The sequence below is a fragment of the Monopterus albus genome, unplaced genomic scaffold (assembly GCF_001952655.1).
Source record: "Monopterus albus unplaced genomic scaffold, M_albus_1.0 scaffold135.1, whole genome shotgun sequence".
NCBI lineage: Eukaryota > Metazoa > Chordata > Actinopteri > Synbranchiformes > Synbranchidae > Monopterus > Monopterus albus.
Genome location: NW_018128015.1, coordinates 1,040,684 through 1,063,455, shown reverse-complemented (window position 1 = coordinate 1,063,455; position 22,772 = coordinate 1,040,684). Strand labels below are relative to the sequence as shown.

General features: G+C 41.3%; 1 protein-coding gene across 1 annotated transcript in view; it reads left to right on the top strand.

The window, feature by feature from the left end:
* The window catches only part of fnbp1b (formin binding protein 1b), a 47,389-nt gene that overhangs the window by 12,750 nt on the left and 11,867 nt on the right, over positions 1–22,772 (top strand). The window contains 10 exon segments of the mRNA XM_020613581.1: positions 2,790–2,905; positions 6,502–6,558; positions 7,289–7,436; positions 13,450–13,512; positions 14,339–14,443; positions 17,804–17,932; positions 18,514–18,660; positions 21,098–21,289; positions 22,751–22,770; position 22,772. The exon segment at position 22,772 is cut by the window's right edge and continues 135 nt beyond it. Of these exon segments, the coding sequence (XP_020469237.1) occupies positions 2,790–2,905; positions 6,502–6,558; positions 7,289–7,436; positions 13,450–13,512; positions 14,339–14,443; positions 17,804–17,932; positions 18,514–18,660; positions 21,098–21,289; positions 22,751–22,770; position 22,772 (978 nt within the window).

Sequence of the window (22,772 nt, the reverse complement as noted above, 5' to 3'; positions counted from 1 at the left end):
AATTGATTTAAAAAAGTGGGGAAATGAAATGGATGGAAAATAATTTTGCCTCGGAACTGTTACGTCCACGGTCAGCAGCAAGAAGCAGGGCTAAAAATGTTGAAGAGCTATATCGCACAGTGTGAATGAATCCATATTAATTTCTGTTATTTTTTAAAATCTAAACCACTCTCATCATCAGTTGCACCATTTCAGAATAGAACCTCTTGTTTATTTGTGGGTGTAGTTGCGATGATTTTCTTTCTCAGTTAATCTGCATATTATTTTCTTAGTTGCCAGTTACTAGTTATATTGATACAAAGCCAGGAAATGACAAAGAATTTCCAAAGAACATCATCATAGAGCAGTAAGAAAATCACATCACAGTCACATTTAAGAAGCTTTACTTACAGATTCCTCTGTTTTCTGTGGCTGGACAGTTGGAATGGCAGAGGGGTGCTGCAGTGAGCATGGAGACGATACTGGAGTGCTTGTTTGCCTGTGTGCTTCTTAATATTTCCTCTGATTTACCATTTGCTCTGATCCATAATTTATTAATCTGCTTTTTCCTGAGGAAATGACTTTGCTGGTGAATTTTCCGTTTTAATCAAGCAACTTATTCTTCTGTCCCATTAGATACTGGCAAAGGGTCACGAGCTCTAGATCATCGTATTGTTCTATACTGTTGTAGTATTATCAGTTTAAGATTAGATTAGAGTTTAAGATAGTCCCCCCTAAAGTTAATCCCACCTCCACTGTACTCCTTTCAAGCCCCCTCCCTCCGTTTTTCCGCTCTCTCTCTCCCTCTCAGTCTCTCTCTCTGTCCCGCTATCCTTTTCTCCCATCCCACTTATTCCACCTTATGCCTGATGGAGCATTAAGCCCGAATGCTGTGGGCTGCTGTGGCCTGAGATTCACAGTGTGCGTGTGCCCCTGTTGTATGGGTTCCTCTCCTGATCCTTGGGATTCTTGCTTCTTTCAGACAACCAGGAATTAACTTGCTACACTCGCACAGTTTCTTTGTTATTGTGTGGGAGTGGGGTCAGCGGCTATTGTTCCAAACCCAGGCACTCTCTCACTTGCTTTGGAAACCTGGAAAATGACCTTGTGGACACCTTCTCTATCCTGACCTGAGCCTTTTGTTGTGCTGTTCTGGAGAGGAGTCGAGTTGGATGGACATTTTGTGAATCTGGATATTTAAAAAGGGTACACATTCCACACTGAGGCACGCTGGATAAGATGGTGCCACTGCTAAAAAGGGTAATCTGAGTTGTGTGAACGGAGTGTGTGTTAGAGAGAGGAGGGTTTTATGTGCATGATGTGGCTGCAGTGATGTGTGCTGATTGCTGTCTGTTGTGCTCTGAATGATTACTTCATTAGTCATAATGAAGTAATTGTTGTTTGATTATGTTAATTGGCACATAGGCTTGAGAGCGCACATGCTTTGGGCACTGAAAGAGAAGCAGAGAACCTGAGAGAAATCGACAAAGCCGAGAAGTGACGAGGCCGAGGAGATGCCTCAGTGCGGCAGTAAAATGTCTCATTGTTTGGTGTTATCTTGTCATTCTTCTGTTGAGTGGCTTGTTGATGAGCAACTGCTCATTAACCACTGACAATGCAGACTGGAAAGCACCCACTCTCACTCATTGCACGCCATTGTTTTTCTTACTTCAATTTGGGAGTCATTTAGTGCAATTTGTTTGAGCAAATGTCATAAAACATAATGTGGCTTCAGTAGAGTACAGACTATGGTATGCTGTAGTGCATTTTAGAACATCTTATTTTAACTGAAAAGTCAGTTACACTTACCTGAAGAGTGCTGCAAGAGTGTGTAGGCTAAATTTTCATCACCACAACCGCTTCCTGTGCCTTTGAAATGAAAATGCTTTTAGTGCAGAGAAGCTAAAAGCACATAGACTACATTGCATGGTTTGCCTCGAGAAGTGGATGAACCTTTTTGTGCTGGCACCTCACTCACTTAGTGTGTCGTGCCAGAGGAGCTAATAGCTGGACTCAGGAAGATCCCAGACATGGTAGAGGAGAGGATGGGTGACTGTTGGAGCCACACCAAGGTTGTTTGTTTTTGTGGTTCATCCTTAAAATCATTCCAACACTCGTGTAAGAAGCTTGTTTGGAAGCAACCATATGATTGTCAATAGATACTAACTGTGTGTATGCGTGTGTTGATGGATGGGGTGGCCTCATTTTTGAAGTGATGAATTTCATGACATGACCTCAGCCAACTAGAGGCTCATTTTTTCCTCACAAGTCATGAACAAATCATGAATAATGAGTTCAGCCTGAACAGCTGTTTTTAGTTTTCAGTAGTGTGTGATACTAGTGTTTGTTTTTACTATGAACCCCACATACCCTCTGTGGTAGGCTTCATTTTAAGATGACATCAAGACAAAACTTACTTACAGTGATCACATCTCGAGTGTCGGTCGCAGGCCATGCTTGAAGGTGTTTATGGTGTGAATTGCTGCCATGAGAGAGGGTTAGAGAACACCGACTGATACACAGACTCTTTGGTTGAGGGGAACCAGATGAAAATTATTCCTGCAGAAAATGAAGTTCAAAGTTGAGAAATTGAGTTTGGAGTTTTCGTGATCAGAAAGAATCTGTATAAGCTACGGTATACTCAAATACCAAGATAGATACTTGGTAATTGTGGGCTTGTATTTAAATTCAGCATTCGGTCCTACACTATGTGGCGCCTTCGTCAAGTTGCTTTAATCGCTTTCTTCTTTCTTTTGGATTGTAAGTAACAGCAGAATGATTTGATCATAATGTCTTCTTTTTTCCTGCAGGATCAGTTTGACAACTTGGAGAAGCATACACAGTGGGGGATCGAATTTGTGGACAAGTACACCAAATTTGTCAAGGAGAGATCAGAGATTGAAATCAACTATGCAAAACAACTTAGGTGAGTACTCTAGCAGAGTGACGGTCCATAACTGGGGCTGAAATGTACTGAGGGGGATGTTTTCCATCTACATGGTTTAGATAAAGAAACTGGATTTGACCTACTCAGGTGTCCTTGAAACAACAGATTGAATCATTACCAGCTCATTATGTGGCTGACCCTGACCTCTGATCTCTCTCTGGAGGGGGAAACTGAAACAAGAAGTCCCATATGGGAACTAGCACATTAGCATTGTTATATTAATTAGAAAAAAATCCAAATGTTTTCATAGCACCACTTATTTCTCTGCAAGGAAGAGAAATTGCTTTAGTCAAGTATAGAGCTAGATAAACAAGTCAAGAAGGATGTAATTTCCCCTCACTCTTTCGTGCATGCATGCTGTCTGTTGATGTTGCTGGCTTCTGCTTCAGGCATGAGGAAGTCAGGTGGTAGGGGGATGGGCTGGAGCTTGTGTTTCAATAGAGACTCGTAGGTAGAAGCATTATCAAGCCCAGGTCTGACCCAGATTTTTTTCCCCCTCCAACTACAAGTGTCGGCCCTGCCCCCTCCGAATCTCTGCACACAAGCTCTATATTGGAGCAGTCACTGATTTTAAAAGGCAGTAATGGGAGCATGAGCAGTTCTGCACTCAGAGATCCATCGTCCTGAGGCCTCCTGCATCCCAGCACAGTGGGATATATCCCCCAAATCCACAGTCCTCATCTTTAGAGAGGCCTGGCAATATGGCTAATGCTCTAAGTATTGACCCCAACCCCCCAACCAATACCAGTCAAGTGCTCACATAGCAACCCCCCGTAACAGATCGTCTTCAGACCTCCTCCCTTTGAGAATGAAATCAACTTGCGATAATAGGACTAGCTGTCTGTGCTTACATTACTCACATATCTCTACACCCATTACCTTTCAGACACTCATATCGAACAGAACTATACATTTTTTCACCCAAATACTTTTTATAATTTGAATATCTCTTGACTTGTTTTGGTCCTTTTTTTTAAACCTTTAAAATGAGAGAAACAGTATTGGGCTCATTAAAGGCGACTGATTGTTCAACACAATGTGTTTAATAGCACTCAAACTTCTTTTATCACACTGCTTCCATTTGCATTTGTTCATGTATGAGACTTCTGGATTTTATAGGCTACAAAATACAAATATAGTAAATATAGTATTAAAAAGCCAAAGCATATGCAGTCAGACTTGCACTTGCTTTTGAACACATACACACATCTCATCATTCAGCTAGTCAGCATCTGTCTACAGTGTGTTTGACAGGACAGGGATAGACTCATCTTGAACTTCATGGTCCACAGATGGTGCAGATGTTTTCAGCCGCTATGCTTATACAGATGGTCTGCTGTCAAACTGGGTCTGTTACCTAGTAGACACACAAACACACACACACATATTGCAAGAGGATGCTAAATTAATTAAATTAGAACATAGAGACTGGATCACTTGAGCCATAATGTTTTCCTTATGTTTTCAACATGTGTTTCTTTGTTGTGGTGCTACTTGGCCAGTACCTCAGAACTAATTATCCTTTGTAATCAACTTAACTCATGAAATCAGGTTTAATCTAACGGGCACTCGCAGACCAAAGGAAGTACGGCTGTTGGATCTAATAAACTAATGGAACCTTTGATCTAGTCCTCTTTACTCTCATCTATGTTGTTGGGCAGATTTTTCCCCAATAATGTCACAACAGGCGTAATTAATATTGATAATGATGAGTGCACTACACATACTGTAACTATGAAACGTTCCAGGCCCTGGTGCTGACTCAGGGACACCTGATTGACTGGATTAATTGATTTGTTGATAGACAGAAAAATAACCAGCAACTTTTTTTATAATCACTATCATTTGGATTTTTAAAGTTTGTGATTTTTCTTTATTGTTGGACATGTTATTGACCAAACTAGTGATCAAGAAAATATTTGGCAAATCGAAAATGAAATGATTTCTTAGTTGAAGCCCTGTTGTTGTTGTTAGTTTTACTTGTGCTTTCCCTGTTATTACAAGTCTGCTGTGAAAAAGGCAGAGCTGGCCACTTGGAGGAGAGCCATTATTGATTACCAGCTGAGTAACTGAGCAAGCATCACACAATTACAAAGAGGTTTTTTAAACTATATGGACTAGCATACATTCATCACTGCAGCCTATGTCTGTTATTCTACATGGTACCATTTCTATCATCATGCCAACTACACACTGCTCTAATCCATGAATAATCCTCTTCCACTGCATGCACAATGCTTCAGTCTAGTCATCGTAGGACAATGCATTAATGCCTCCTCGTCCTCCTCATCCCCCAAATTCCAGTCTGACATAATCCATAACAAGTAGGAATAAAAGCATAGAGACTGTGGTTATATTACTAACCAGTATGTATCGACATTGTCTTCCAGTAAGTTTCCAGTGAGACATATCATATTCTCTTCCAGACAAAGACACACACAGATATAATTTGATGCACATACACGAACATGCACCCACAGTACTTTTTATATCTTCGTAACTTAGTGCTAGCCTCAACCCTAATATGGGCAAATTAGTTAAATATGCATTAAAAGTGAGTAGGCAAATACACACGACATCCGGCTGTGAGTGAACGAAAGAGTGAGTGGGAACTGTTTAGGGAGAGAGATAGACAGACAGATCTGCCTAGCAACAGCACAAACACCATCAGGGAGGAGAGGTGTGGGGGATGTGGGCCGATAAAGCTGGATGGAGTGCAGACACACATTATACTGTATGTAGTGTTTTTAGTACATGCATTATTCATGTCAGCAGGACTTGGGCATATCCTTTTACAACATGTAAACAACAACAAAATATTCTAATGCCTGATGACTTTGGTATTGGAAGAGTACAGGGGGATTCATGAGTCTCAGTCTTGAAAAGCTTTTCTTTGTTGTGTGTTGGTCTGTTTTGTGTACATACACCACTTGGTTGTCCACTTTTTAACAGTGCTTTTTCATTAGACAATGGATCTTGAAGGCATAAATACACAGTGTGCACCCAGATCCACCAGAGCAGAGTGCATGTTATTACTGACAGCTGGGCGGTGTGTGTGTCACACTGTCATTACCAAATAAACATGATGTACAATAGTCAATCAAGACAACAGTCACTACATTGAGAGAAGGGCAGTGATAAACCATAGTAACTGCTCTTTGCAGCCTGTTCTCAATATGACTCATGACAGTGACATATTTTTTTGTCATCCTACATACATCTCATTTTTCTTTATCTTTTCCACACTGCTCTTTTTTTCCATTAACATGCAGCTGTTGTCAAAACAAGGGCATATGACAGCATAAGAAAAGCATGCTTATTTCTGGTCACTGGCTCTACATGCACACTCCTGGGGCCAATGATTTGTGACCTGAAGAGAGGAAAGGGAAATGTAGTAGCAGGAGCAGAAAGCACTCTGCTGGATTGAATAGACTACTGGATGATCCTTTGGCAGGTCCATGAGGGAACTGTCGGAGAAATATAATGGTAATGGTGCACTACTGCTATGTAGACTGGGCTGTTTGTAAAGACACAGCAGGAAATCTCTGAAAACACTGAACCCTTTATCCTCACAGGAATTTATCAAAGAAGTATCAACCCAAGAAGAACTCCCGGGAAGAGGAGGAGAGCAAGTAAGTTAAAGGACCTCACACGTAAAACACCTGACATGAACAGTCTGACATGGTGGGAAATCCACGGATTCTGTTGGAGAGTGAGATGAAAAGATGGAGACCACTTTCATTCTGTATCTGTCTGCCAAATAGAAGCAACACTCAGCAGCTGATTAGCTCACTAAGTTACATGGTACTGTATGTCTTGCTTGTTTCATCTGTACAAAAAGCACTTGTGGTCTAACGGGGATGTACCCTCGCCGGCCACTTTATTAGGTACGCCTGTACAAGTGTATACATTTAATTATATGTTCATTATTGAGGTCATAGTTAAAGGTGGTGTTTTACTGGACTACATTATATTTAAAGTGTCTATTTTTTGCCCTTCCCAGCTACATACATGAGAAGATCAGAATATTAGGAACACCTCTGAATATAATGTAGTCCAGTACAACACCACCACCATAATAAACATATACCGGTAATTGAATTTATACATTTATGACAGTTTCACCGAAAACTGAATTATTTTGAGCTCCATAAACACAGATGTTAAGGTGGAAGTGTTGTGTTGAATTGCAGACAGTTGTACAGGTGTGGCTACAGTATGCTAACTGGAAGCTGGCTGCAGCCTAACCAGAATATATGACATTGGTATTGATCCTCTGACCAAATTCTCTTTCACAAAATAATGTTTCTCATGTTGCAACTATGCAGTGTTTCCTCTAACATTACTTGCTGTTCTTACCAGGTACTCCTTCTGTCGGGCCTTCCTGATGACACTTAATGAGTTAAATGACTACGCAGGCCAACATGAGGTTATAGCAGAGAATTTGACGTCTCAAATCATCACCGAGCTGTCACGCTACCTGCAGGAGCTCAAGTCTGAGAGAAAATCAGTAAGACACCTTTGTACCTTTCTTTCTTCATCCAATTATTTTTATTTTTTTGGAGTTCTTTATTGGAACACTGTCCACAGCATCTTGTCATTCACGCTGTGCCTGTGACCTAGACAGCAGTGTTCTCCGTGAACTAAGGTCATCACTGAGCAAATATAGATATACCCTAAGGGTCCCCAGAAGTGCAGAACATGACTTACTGAGCCCTTTTTATGGAACAATGTCATCATCTCTCTATCATTACTGCCTTATTTCTCTTCTTTAAACCAATTTACAAAAGGTTCCACATTATTCTTAAATGTTGAAGTCACTTTCCTCCTCACATTACATGATTTGGAAGAGCAGGGGACCTGCAGCACATGATTCACAGATAACAGTGTGGTGCCCATTAAATCCACAGAGTTGATGGAGGAGCAGGGAGAAAACTACCCAGCTGGAAAAATGTGCTCCCTGAAAAATCACAGACTCTGTCACAGTAGCCTGCTGACGGAATTGGAGTGGAAAACTAAAACCCAAGCGCTGCTCAAGGGCACAGGGACCATTTTTAGAATATATGTTCATGTGTATAACTGGTGACATCAGTGTTGCTGCGTTTGCTGCTCTACCCAGATAAAGTAAGCCATTGTTCATATTAATAGTAAACAGTTTAGATTTTAAGCCTGGTTTTAGCATTCTGCAGAAAGTAAGGGGATTTCCGAAGGGGAATCACTCACCCACTCATGGCCTGTTTGGTATTTTAGACCTGGCATGGTTTGGTTTGGCATAGCAACACTCGCGGCCTAGTGTCTAGATTTGTCTCTTGTTAGGGGGTACTTGGTCAGACCCCTGCTGTCCTGCGGCTGCAGAATGTCACTCTGACACCCCTCTTCCTCTGTTCCTTCTCCTTTTCCTCTGTTTATCCACCCCTCTGACTTTCTCATTCTGTCCCCATAGTGTCTCTTTCACAACCTTTGCACTGCATTTTTCTCAGTTTTCTCATCATCTTGCAGTTGCTGTTGTGAATAGCTTGTCATGTGTCTAAAAAAGCCCACAGCAGTGTTTCTTCAGCCAGACAGTGCAGCAGGGTTTCAATTCAGAGTATAATAACTTAGAGTATATTTAGTGAACAGAGGTTCCTTTCATTTTAAGACAATGAGCAAATAGTTTCTCAGTCGTATTCAGAACAGTGTCCTCATTAAGCTTTTATTTTTTTCCAGTTTTGATTTAAAAACATAGTCGCACCCTCAACACGCTCACGAATGATGGAGAATGCAGCTCTTTGACATGCTCAAGTGTTGAAAAAGCTACTGAGGATAGCAAACCCAAGCTATGAAAATAATCAGCCTTTTACAAAAAAAGATTGATGGTTTCATACTTAGTCTGTTTGTAACACTGTCAGAGTACGCAACACACTCATGCCTCGTGACTTCCTCGACTTTATTTTTTCTCCCTTTGCTGTTTCCTCGAGTGAACCTCTTGCTAAGCTCAGCTTAGAGTGGCACAGGAGGTAAGGCCAAGAATGTTGTCCTAAAGGATTTGATTTGATTTGATGTGTTATGCAAACATATTTCATTCATTAGATTTAGATTATGAAGGCACAGCAGGAAATATCAAAATACAGTGTCATGACCTCGGTAAGAGGTGCTGAGGAATCATAATAAAGTGCTCAGTCAGCATACTGTTGACCTCACCAGGCCTCTGATCATAAGGCTTATGAGGATAAATAAAGACACTTAAATATTCAGCAAAACCTCCCAAAACTTCCTTCTTACATTTCCAACATTTGCAGTATAAAAGTCACTATAGTATATTTGGTGTGTGTATCAGTACGTGTTGGTAGCGGTCTCCTTTTGGCGGTTAGCTCTGTGTGAGCTACACTCACACCCACAGCACCGCACATAATTATATCCTTGGGTGTTGGGGGGGACATTCTAGCTGTTTCATCCCGTTGCAATTTGACATGTTGAAGTAGCTAAAGAATGAAAAATAAAAGGAAGCATCTTATTCAGCTGCCAAAGCCAGGAAAGCACTGCATTTACCAAATAGTCAGCTGGAAGCCACAATGCACAATAAAACATCATAGGTGGGTTTGGCAGAGGACACCTCATTTATCTTTTAAAGAGAATAGAGATGCAGCCACAGCTAAGAACAATGCGTCTCTCTGGAGTGGCCTCACATGCCTCCTTGTGTTGAGTGGAAAGACAAATAGGACGCAGAGAGAGAGAGAGAGAGAGAGAGAGAGAGAGCTGATGATTGGATGCACAGCTGCATGCACATCTCTATCAACAATGATAAAGATTATAAATATATCACTCTGAATCATTGCCTAATGGTGTAAACATGAGGAGAATTGTCTCAGCTGAGCTTTAATAATCTCTAGTAAACAGATCTTGTGTGACCTGTGGCTGTCTCTAGAACCTAACGATTATACTGTATGTGTGTTGATAAATGCACAGGACTGCAGGTACTTTCCTACGAACTAAGTCATGTCAAAGAATAACAGACCAGTTAGAAGCTGTGTGTGTGCGTACAGATGGATGTGTGCACAGAAGTAAATTCAAAAGTATGAATGTGATATAGGGGCAAGGTTTTTGTTCAGACAGCAGAAAATGTTTGTCCTTTCCTTTACCTCATATCTTTTTTCTTTCAAAACATATTGTTTGCATGAAGGGGAAAGCTAGTGAATCACACAGGGTGTATATCACAGTCATCCCGTCTGTCTCACCTCAACGCTGTCTGTTACAAGGGTGGCACAGGAAAGTAGCGTGACAGATAAGGGAGACAGCAGATAGCAGCCACTGGAGACCAAATACACAGTGGAAAGATGCTCTTTGCAGAGTTTTACTGTTAAAAATCTGTCATATGACTTCATAAAATCCTGTTATATCATCAGTTCATGTTCTTTAACTGACCTGTTGAAGTACCCCTGATGACCCTGACAGTGCCAGCAGCCACCTGCCGTTACTCAGAGGGATGAGGGGAAGAGACACAGGGCATCTCTACTCTTTCTTCTAAACAATGACTATATGAATTTAAACAGAAAAAGATCAACACTTCAGAACCTCTGTCTGGTTTTGGGACTTACTCTGTACCTGGATGCCAGATGGCTCTACTCATTGTGTTATGTTTGAAAGGGAGCGATCGCATGTGTGTTGGTTTGGTCAAAGCAAACACGATGCACTCAGTAGATCTTAATCCTCCAGCAGGATCCGAAGGTGTTTGGGGAAGAATGTCTGCACAGTTTGTTTATCCTCATAGTGATGGAAGATTTGTTAATGCAGACAGAATCAATTCTTGAATGTTTGACAGAAATGTTGTTTTGGAGACAAACATTTGGCTGGAAGAATGCATCACATTGACAGTGATGTCACCCAGTCTGGCACTGAGCATTGACGAAAGGCTTTATGGCATCGTCACTCTATCGTGTAATAAATATCATTGTTCTTATCTTGAAGGAATTTGAAGGTCAGGGTCTTAATCAAAGGTGGAAAAAGAAAAAAACACATGTATTGTTTGAACAGAACTTCAGCGGTTCCACAATATCCCATTTTCTATTAGGACTCAAATACTTCCTCTGAAACACTGGATCACTTCCTTATTTTGCTCTGCTTCCCTTGAAGCCTTGGGAAAGGAGAAGTGTAACTGCCTGAGGCAAACCAGGCACATTCTCACTTACTACTCTCACATCAGCATTGGGTGAGATGAACCTTTAGGCCTCCTGCATCGGTCTTAATTTCCTTTCTGGTGTGTTTGAGTTAAGACAGAGAATACTGAGGACTTCCTTGTGCTATCTAAGCAGAGAAATTCCAGTACAAATACCAGCTTTCTGTTCTTTATAATGGCCTTAGTTCATTATTGAATGGCAGCATCGATATTCAGCTCAGCTACTGACCCCAGCTTCTGCTGGCTGTGTTACCAGGGGAAACCTCATTGATTGCCAAGTCACTGTGGCATTTTCAATTTAATTAGACCCTTTTTGGATTCTTTAGTAGATTAACATGACCACAGGTAATGGGAGAATTATTTGTATGCTTTATAAGTAATCAAAAAAAGTAATTCAAAAACAACAATGGTTTACAATTGGCGCTCCACTTCCTGGGGATCTGGCTTCAGTCCACACAGAGAGCTGTAGAGAGACGTGCTTGACCTCTAGGCCAAGTCCTGTGGTCCGCTGGAGAGAAAGCCTTACACAATGATACGCAGTGTGTGTGTTGTATGAGTTTAGACCAGCAGTTGCCAAATAGCCTTGTCCACATATGCCACACCTGGCAGTGTCAAAATCTGTCTTGGTCTGTCTGTCTCCCAGTAGATTAGATTATCTAGCTCCTCATACAGTTCCATGTTTTATCTTGTCACATGTTTACTGTAAGCTTCTCATTTCATGTCCAGCCATCCTTATTACTTAGTCTTTCTTTGTTTCTTATTTCCTTGCTTACTCAGCCAACAATTGTAACTGTCATGCTTGACAAATCTTCTGTGCCTCTGGGTACATTAGGTTATAAATACACTGTGCTGTAATATTCAGTACTTCAAATAGAGATGTGTGCTCAGACACATGCTGTAATATTAGCCTATCAACTAATTCAAACTAATTTACAGGTTTGCTCTTTATTTAACAAAAGAGTAAACATTAACATGCTAACATGCTAACAAGTTAAGCAGGTATAATGTTTACCAATACCCTCTTAACAAGTTAGTGAGCTAACATTTGCCTTTTCGCACTCTTAACAAAGTACAGCTGAGGCTGATGGAAACGTCACTAGTTTTGCAGGTGCTTGGTCATAAACCAAACTGAAAACTTGACCTGATGATGGCTTCAGAGGAAAAGCCAGGGGATCACCAAAGTCGTTACAGTTTACTGAAAACCAGAAATGTGAACTTCGCTGTGGTGCCACAGGGAAACATCAGGGGATCCCCTATGGTGTCACCCTTTAACCATGTTGGCATGGTTAAAAACTCATAATGAAAAGTGCCTAACATTTGCCTTTTCGCACTCTTAAAGTACTGCTAACATTTGCCTTTTCGCACTCTTAACAAAGTACAGCTGAGGCTGATGGAAACGTCACTAGTTTTGCAGGTGCTTGGTCATAAACCAAACTGAAAACTTGACCTGATGATGGCTTCAGAGGAAAAGCCAGGGGATCACCAAAGTCGTTACAGTTTACTGAAAACCAGAAATGTGAACTTCGCTGTGGTGCCACAGGGAAACATCAGGGGATCCCCTATGGTGTCACCCTTTAACCATGTTGGCATGGTTAAAAACTCATAATGAAAAGTGGTTCATTGCCTTTTTGGACTGAACACAATCTTTCAGAGCTCTTCTGTTTAAATCTGCCTTGTTAAAGAATTGCTCAGCTTTCATTCATAGCATGTGTTCATGAAATCACTGTGGTGTGAATGTCTGCACAAGGACCCAGCAGAAAGCACAGAGGACTGTGTTTGTAGGTGTCTTTGATAGTTTTTGACTTTGGCACTATTCTCTGCACAGGACATGTGACTTTGCAGCTTTATAAAAACAGCATCTGTTTAGTGTAACTACACCAAATTTGGTTCCTCGTTTGTCACTGTTACTTAATATTCAGTGTGTTTGACCATTTCCATTTTATTAAAATAACTACTTACTACAAAGCCTTCACTCAGATGATTTTAAGTATTCGTCATTAATGTGTCTGTAAAAACTGTAGCACTATTTTATTAGAGTTGTTAAACATGCACAGTTAGCTCTTTAATCAGGTAGATATATAGCCATCTGCCCAGGATTGTACAAATCTCTGAGGGTTAAGCCTGTGGGTTATGTGGTCATAATGGTTTAATGTAAGTAAAATATAGTATCTGTTTGAATTTGCCCTATTTTTTTGTTCTCATTAATATTTCCTGTGAGTAATATTCATAGTGTTTAATGTTATGGCTGAGACACTCATTCCAACACGCTGTAATTTAGCAGCACTGCATCCTCAAGCTCAGGTTCACCTGCTTTAAATCCCCTAAGCTTGTGAATAGTAAGATTTCTGTTTTCTTTCCCTTCTCCTGACAGCACTTCCATGATGGGCGTAAAGCGCAGCAGTACATTGAGAGCTCGTGGAAACAGATGGAATCAGTAAGTGACCCAGTAATGTTCCATTACATCTAACAGACAGACAGGCTGGCTGTTTCATATCTGTTCAATATAAGTCAACATACTGTATTAACCTCCAGTTTTAAGAAACACTAAAAAACAACAACATTAGTTTTTCTACATTACAGTGAAGTATGTTACCACAGAGTATACAGAGATAACATAATGAGGGCTGGGGGACAGTAGAATTCTGTGGATTCAGAATCTTTAAATACTCACTTGAGTATCAATCATTTGTGTTTTCATGTCACTTCTAGACCCAGTTTTAGTTTCATTTTAATATACACTGTAGTTTTGTTGGGTAAGAGGAGGTCCATTAGCGTCTGCTTTATTTGTTTTGGTGAAGGAGCCAAACGAGATATTGCACAGACCACTTCTTATCTCTGTCTGGCCCCTTTGACGGGGGAGAGAGAGTGTGAGAGAAATGCATAACTGCCTTGTCCTGCTCAAACTTCTCTCTGTGTTCAATGTTCCCATTGTGTGTCAGGCAGATAGGCATAGTTCAGAGTGCAAGCTGGGCCAACAAACACTGATTGTTTGGTAGGAGGGGTCAGAAGAGGGTTGGATGAATCGTTGTTTTTCTGTACACAAATGACCACTATGAACATTTGTTTAATCAGCATGCTGCAGACTTACACAGGCCCCATTGCTGTAGCTGCCATCAAATGACCTCTGTTTTACACAATGCTGGGCCTGGAATGGATATGATGTATACGCACATGTTATGACGCTCATTCAAGGTCTGTTTCCTGCTGCAGCTCTTTACGGGCGTAATGTGTGTTCTCATAATAAATTTGGTTTTATTCAGTGTAAAAGAAGATTTGAGAGGGACTGTAAAGAGGCAGACAGAGCACAACAATACTTTGAGAAGATGGATGCTGACATTAACGTGACTAAGGCTGACGTGGAAAAGGTATGTATCATCTGCCACCGGTCACACAAGCTTGTCCCACACCCTCCATACATAAAACACAGCTTCTCTCATGGTTGCCTGGCCTTCCTCCCTCTCCCACCTAGCACCCCCTTTTTTCTTTCTTTTATGTGTTTGTCCCCATGCATGCCATCCAGCCCTGGCTCCTCATTTCACTGAGCTCAAAAGACAGCAAAGATTGACTGACTATGTGTTTGATGCCAGGGACTCTGTGTAAAAGCTGATGCTGTCTCAGCCATACAGTGACCTTCAGGATAGTGACCTGGGCCTGTAGCTGATGTCATTTCCTGTTCTCATAACCAATTAAAACGAGCTCTCACAATCTGAGAGTTTAACCCACAGAGCTCCCACGCCCGCAAAGCATCATGGGTCAGCAGAGTGTGCTTCTGCTCCTTCGTCAGCTGTTGGAAGAGAACTCAGGCTCACATCTAACACAATCCAGACCTGATTATTATGCAAATATAGGCTGGCATAAAGAGCCTTTCTGCACTCTGGACATACAGCCAAAGGGCTACAATAGGCCTAGACTAAGACTGAACTCGACTGGAAAGACCGGGCACAGTAGCTCAACAAACTAGTCTTGAAACAAGAGCTGTGTTGTTACCAATTACAGTTATTCCATTTACTGAAACAAGAAAAACGTATGCATTGCACAGGATTCTTAATTTTTTAATATACTGACTATAGATTCTAGAAAAAGTGTGAGACACATGAAAAAAGTGAAAGGGCGTGTTTGTTTTATTTCTACACTGATTTTCAGTATCATGCATCTGTGGTTTAGAATCTTAAGCTGTGATACCTCATGATGTTGGGTGGTGTTCAAGGTGTTTAGCTCACACTTGCACACTGCACTCATTGCTACAGTATATCCTGTTTTGATTGAAGCAAAGTTAATTGTGATTTTAGGGGCTCAGTTTGTTTTTAGGTGGCAGATTTGACATAAAAAACATAAAAAACCGAGCCATAGAAAGAATAGATCATGTGTCTCAATGTGTGTTTGTTTTTACAGATGATTATTCCCTTTATTGTTTTGAGTGTTTATGAAATGTCACAACCTCAGTTTGTACAGTATCTGAGGAGAACGGAAGAGAAGGATAAACACACGAGGGTATTTATTTGTAGGTAGTTGTGTGTATATTTGTGTCAGTATACATTACTATTTGACAAGTTATGTGTTATGTAAAATGATGAAGAAACTATATTGGTTAACCTTGTCAGCAAAGTTACTTGCCCCTTGTCAAAAGAAGGAACCGCAAATATTTGACATGGATACAAAGTGATAAGTTAAGTTTCAGGCGTTACTTTTGTCTGCCAAGTGATGTCTCTCTCTCATGCAAAATTGCTGCTGTTTGCAGAGCAGAGGTATTGTGGTTTTCTCTGCAGCTGTAGCAAACCTTTAAGTGATCCCTCTCCTTCTCTGACAAACAAATCCCTCAATTTGGGGTTTTGATTCACAGCCCAGATATCCACTAAGCCTCTTCTAGTTCTCTGAGGGACGCCCAGCCCTCACACACACTCACAGGCATGGTGTGCTCTTCTCCATTTCTGCTCTGCCTACATTACTTTAATTGCATTAAACAGAGGTTTACAATATTTTAGTGCAGAGTGTGTTGGTTCAGCCTGATACCGACTTCCCCTTTTGAGTGATGACAGGCCGGGTGGTCCAGGAAGTGCATCTATGGCAACTTCTTGTTTGGCTGGAAACAGCTAACAAACATTTTTTTGTTTGTGTGTGTTTGTATATTTATTTTATGCCATGCCTTGAAGCGAAGTTCCCACAAGGTAGGTCCAGCGGACAGAGAGCCTGTTATATCTGTGGGAACACACACTGTCTCGACTTGTGTTTCAATATACACACACACACACACACACACAAACACACGCTTCTGTAAAGCCCCAACCTAGTCATTGTTAACACGCTGTGTCCTGTCTGACCATGACCAGTGGCTTGCCTTCCTGTCTTCTGCTGAACACGTTGTCCCATCGATGTTTATATAAAGAAACACTGAATATGTCGTATATGAATATAGCTTTTAGTTCTTCATTCTTATAAGACTGTATTTGATAGATAGAGAGATAGATATGTATATACACACAGAAGTGTTAAAAACTGTACAACAGGTAATTTCCAGCAGATGACAACAGGATGTGATGTGGCTGCAGGAACAGCAGCCTGTCTTGAGGTTTTGATATCTGTCACGTTACCATGGTGATGATGTTTAGCCTCAGTAATTCTCAACACATTTAGCACACTTCATGTGCACCTACTGCAGCACAGCGCATACCCATAAATGCATGCTCACAGCTCCACATGTAGAGTTTGAACAGCTGTGCTCCTTAGCTTTCCTCTGGAGTTCACATTGCTCTCTTGCAGGCCGTGACTATCATTTTCCATGAAGGTATTATCTATCTTCCCCTTTGTGCTGGAAATAATATAATTTTGTGTCTCAGCTCTGTTGTTCTCTTTTCTTCTATTCTGACATTTATTACTTAACCATATGTGTGTGTGTGTGTGTGTGTATGAGAGACTCAACTCTAAGCTCAGATTGGTGTGTGGGTGAAAACCGGATGAAGTCCTTTAAATGTTTCGTTCAGGACTATAACAGTTCAGGGTTATGTTCCCGTTACCGCCCCCTTCCCCCCAGTCACTGTATAAGGCTGCAGTATTTTTCTGTGCATGTGCATTCAGCAGACCAAATGCTGATTGCAATCACAGGTTCATAAGGTGACTCTTTGTGATATGTGAGGCATTGAAATCACTACTTATGTGTGGATAGGCCTCAAGTCAGATGGAAAGAGGAAGCAGACAAGAGTAGTTAGCTGCATAGACACACAGAATGCACATACACACACACACACGTGCTATCGAGCTGATATAATCTCATCACCATCTGCTGTGGATCTGTAATAGGCTCCTCCTGCTGCGTTTCTGACCGCCTGCCTTCCCTCCCTGAGACTAAACTAACTTAAAAATAATCAACATTATTGACAGCGATAGGCCCGACTGTGCAGACAGTCACAATCCAAATCCCTCCATTATGCAGCTAGTACAGGCTGTCGTCTCCCTCCTTATATGTCTGTTCTGGACCAAATCTGGTCTAATGCCAAAAGCTGTCCAACTTGGATTTGCACCTGTGACAGTACGTCCACGAGCTCTATGTTTATGTGTGTACATGTACATGCATGAACACTCGTACACACAAATGTGACAACTCATGTTGGTCGTTATGCTGGTGGGGGTGTGTGTGTAACTCATATGTCTGTGTTAATCAGGGGACTCTGAGGTTTAGTGGGGAGAGCGTGTCTGTGACGTGCGTGTTTGTGGTTTTTTTTTTCCTTCAGGCACGACAGCAAGCTCAGATGAGGCACCAGATGGCTGCTGACAGTAAGAGCGACTACGCCTCCTACCTGCAAAAGTTCAACCAGGAGCAGAATGAACATTACTATACAATTATCCCCAATATATTTCAGGTGACTATAACAGTACATGTGACCTATTTCATCTGATTTGTTGACCTCTGCAGATTACCACTGTTTCCTATATGATACGTATTTTGTTTTTCTTTTTTTTTTTATTTCTGTCTATCATAACTATGCAGACAGCTGCTGATTGATTGAAAAGTCAGCCAGAGTGGTGCATTCATGTGCAATCATTAGTTAGTGTGTGAATTCAACACTGTGTGCAGCCCATCACCCCCACCCACGTCTGGGTCTAAAAATAAATTCTTAACACGTGGGAAACACTGAGGGTAGTAATTTTATACAAACTTTGTGTGTTACATTTTGACATATAGAGGCACAGTGTTGTGAGTTTGAAATGCAAGTAGCTTTTCCACATACTCGTGACCTTTGAGTTTTCACTTCTGTAGCGCTTCTTTGAAAGTAGGATCTAGTGTACAAAAACAAAAGGTTTCCTGGTTGCTATGTCAAAGCAATTCTTTCTGACAGTTCAATTCCAAACGTAGTGTATCATTGTCAAAGCTGGCCCGGCCCATAAGTCCTTATTCTGTGATACATGATGGTAATGCTCATATTTATGCATTTTTATGTAGAAACTTCAAGACATGGAGGAGAGAAGAATTGAGAGGCTAGGAGTGTGCATGAAGACGTTTTCAGATGTGGACCGACAAGTGCTGCCCATTGTGGGGAAATGTTTAGACGGCATGACGAAAGCCGCCGAGTCCATTGAGCCCAAGACTGTGAGTAAACAGAACAAGATATATGTGCTCACACACACCACCGATTGGGGCATGTAGATCCCTCAGCCAGGGTGTCAACACGCACACTACTGATTATGTTTTGTTTAAGAATCAATTGTGCTGTTGGGTGAGTGACTTTATAAAAATAAAAACCTGTAAATCATCTGCAAACAACAAGTGCCTTGTTGTCACTGAGCAAAATGATTCAGTTTATGTGTTAACTTCTCCTTTATAATAAGAAAATCAATGAGCTGCAAGCACATGCTGTATATTCCTCCATGAACTACTCTTGGGGCTGTGTGTTGTCTAAAAATACTTGGTGTAGCTCCCCCTTCGAAGGGGCTTTCCACTGATTTACAGAGGGAATTCAGTTCATCCTGAGCAGTGCTACTGATCTTGTGAAAATATCTTCTGTGTCGCTGGGGAGAGCTCTTTAAAGCCTGCAAAATAACAGTAATAATGTAACCAGGGTCATGTCAGATGGATCTTGAGACTTACACTTTCTGAATAAGCTTGCATTACTAAGTGGAGGTACAGAATTTGAAAGACATGGGTGTCTAGGAGCCAGATGTGCACCACCAGTGGAAAGGCTGGACACACTTTACCAACCAGTTCAGTGGGAAAGTGTCTAAACTTGTGACTGGTAGTGTATTACAGGAAGTGTAGGATCCATTTATTTTAGAAACTACATGTACTAGAGGCAAAACACAGGATGTTGAGGAAAAAAAGAATATCTCAGCTTTGGTTTTTACAAATACTATTTACTGTTGTGAAATGAAGTACACAGTTAAATCCCTTTAGTACCAAATGACTTAATCAGTGAGCACTAGGGGTGTGTATCTCTCCCTCTCACATGAATTGATAGGTATCTCGATACACGGTCCAGGATTAGATACAGAAACAGTACTGCAAAATTTGTAATACGACACAGTACGATTCACAGTGAGTTCATTTTGATTCAGCAGATATTCAGTTTTAATTTAGCTTTTATTTGAAAGACTATGCATAACAATAAGTGTCTGTTTAGGGTATAAAATTAAAATGAAGTAGTGTTTCCACAAAGCAGTTTTGTACTTCAACAAAAGTCAAATAGATAAAATGTGTCTGCTCTTTTTAACAGTAGTAAAGACTGGACACTGGTGAACAGTAAACCCCAGCTGCTGTTTCACCTCATCATACAGAGCTGGATGCACTTTTCTCTTACTGCTCACTTGCTATTGAGTGATTCAGCTTCAGAGTCACCGTCATTTGGCATGTTTGAATGCCAGCAGGAGATGGTTTGTGCACACACAGTGGAGCACAGCAAGAAGTAACAGAAAACTTGCCAAAGATTGGTTTATGAGGTCCATATAGATTTTAGACCATTTTCAAAACTCATTTGGTTTTAATCTGTGGTTTTCAACCGATGTAGCCATAAATCTGACTCTTGAATCGATTTTCCAGTTTGCATCGGTTTATCTTTACACCCCTAGTGAGCACACACATAGCCAGCATCCTCAGGTGTGCTTCCCCCCGTCACAGCTCATTGGCAGGCACTCGTGTAGCCTCATATTTGATGGACAGATTATGAGAGTAGTATCTTCTCATCTGACTTGCTACCGGATAGAAAATAAAATTATATCCCAGCATGCCATTCTGTTCCTTACCTGTCCAGTATGTGTTTTGGAAATGGGAGGAACAATGCTTTCTAAACCTTCTGCTGATCAGAGCCCCGGACAGCCTTTCTGTCTTCAGTTAAATACTTCTTCATAGCTGGTTGATGCTGAAGCTCTGTCCCATGACTTTTTAATATTTCGATACTGAAATGGAAGGCCAGACTTGCCTATTATAAAGAGAAAATGAGAACTGTGAAATACTGAACTGTCACATGCTGGCCATCCCCAGGGGCTGGGTAGCATGTGTGTGCGTTTGTCTAGCTGTGTGCATGGCCCAGCTCCAGGGAGACGACTCCAGCCTGCAGTAAACAACGGCAGGGAATAACAAATCACATGCTCCCTCCCTCTCTGTGTCTCCTATTCATCTCTCATGTGTACAGTGCAACAACACATCTTTGACCTCTGATCCGAACTCCGAGCCCACCCTCTGCCCTTATCACTGCAGACAGGTTGATTAATGTGCTCCTTCCTGAGTCTGACGAGCCTGGCTCAGTGTTTTGTCATAAGTCCTGTCTGACAGAATTAGGTCTTTTCCTTTTTCTTTAGTGGCCCAGAAACTGAATAACGATGGCCACTCTCCCTTTCCTTTTATGACAAACTCTCAGTGTTATCACCACGAAACTACTCTAAACAACAGCATTGCCAGGCATCTTATCTCTAGACCTGCTGATTAGCTAGAACACAGAGACCCCCCTTTGTATTTTAAAAAGTTTCATAATTTAATAGAAAATGAATAAAAAACAAGACTGCCACTGATTGCAGCAACTACTGTCCTCCACTAGGACTCAAAGCAGGTGGTGGAGTCCTATAAGTCTGGGTTCGAGCCTCCGGGAGACGTGGAATTTGAGGACTATGGCCAGGCTATGAAGAGGACGGTGTCTGAGACCAGCCTGTCCAATTCCAGAGAGGGCAAGGAGAAGCCTGCTGGGAAGAGCAAGGGCAAACTGTGGCCATTCATTAAGAACAAGAACAAGGTAACACATGAATGCACATTTAACAAAGTCACATAAACACGAACGTAGAGCAGAGCCGCACTGGATCTAAGGCATTTTGTTTTGCATGAATTTCCTCACTTTGAGGTCACCTTGCTATTTGGGGAGACTTTTGTGGGGCTGGGTGGAGGACCGGTGGGTATTATAGGTTGTATTATATCATGTCGGTTTGTCTTGTAGTACACTGGGTTCAGTTTCATTTCTGTGTAGATATTTTTTAGTTGAATTCTCTTAAGCTTGAGAAATGTGTTGCTAGTTCTCTATTAGTATTGCTGTTTCTGTTGTTATTATCATTTGCCACCCGTTTCCTCCTCCCTGGCAGTCACCCTCAGCGATTTTGGAGCCTCTCTTCTGTAACACACACTAATGCACCTCTAGCATCATCCTGTGGATGGGCTCATCTGGCAGATATTAACTTGATTTGAAATAACAGTCTCCTCACTGTTCTTCTATTGACCGGTGATTAGCCTTGAGTAGCCTCCTTCAGTTTCCTGCTTCTAAACAGCCAAACTGTTCTGACTGTCTTATGGGCTGGTGGCACTGTTGGTACTGAGTTAGGCCAGGGCATGAGTGAGTCACTGGGTGTGTGTGTGTGTGTGTGTGTGTGTGTGTGTGTGTGAGAAAAAGGGTGGAACTGTGTGCGATGCTACATGAGAAACCCCAGCATACTGACTGTATGTTTATAGAAAAAGGTGTTTAAAACTCACTCTGTGTTCCCAAAAGTAAGGCATGCTTATTCAGGACAATATATTTCTATTATCAGAGCTCACTGTACTCATTATTTCAGAATTAATTTTCTGTAGCGAGTGTTTGGAGGCACAGAGAGCCATACATTCTTTGTGAATCACTTGGCCATGCATGCGCATTGTGTGGTATCTTAGAACTCGTCTGTGCTTCATCTTCTAATTCCTAAACTGGTTGATGAGTTATGTAGTCAGGCATTTTATGACAGCGATAAGCAATTAGATTATTAGAGTTCTCTGAAAATGGCCTCACATTCAGCTGCTGATATCCTTGGGGATGTGGTGAATTTCTCGTCCTGGCTGGCATGTGATGAGTTTGGGAGAAAAGATTTCTGAAATGGAAGCTTGCTTGCGCTTGAAACTCTTTGCTGTTTGCTTTGTTGCAGCCGCTTGCTTTAACACATTTTGCGCTTCCTACTCACTCTGGTTGTTTTCTTTTTAAGTTTATGTTTTATGTGTTTGACATTTTTTAAACGACTGATACACCAGGTTTGACGTTCCTTCGGTTGTCTCTTACGTTCTGTTTGGGTTTTGTGTTGTGTGTTTATTTTAATGTATTTGTAGGAGGCTTATTTATTTCATTTTGTGCTCCCTCCTCCTTTTCCTCCTCTTTTTTGTTCGATTCTCGTCCCCTTCTTCTTTTTCTTCTTCCATGTTTTCTCTTCATCCTCTTCGTCACGGCTCCCTCTCTTACTGGTAGCTTATGTCCTTGTTAACGTCAC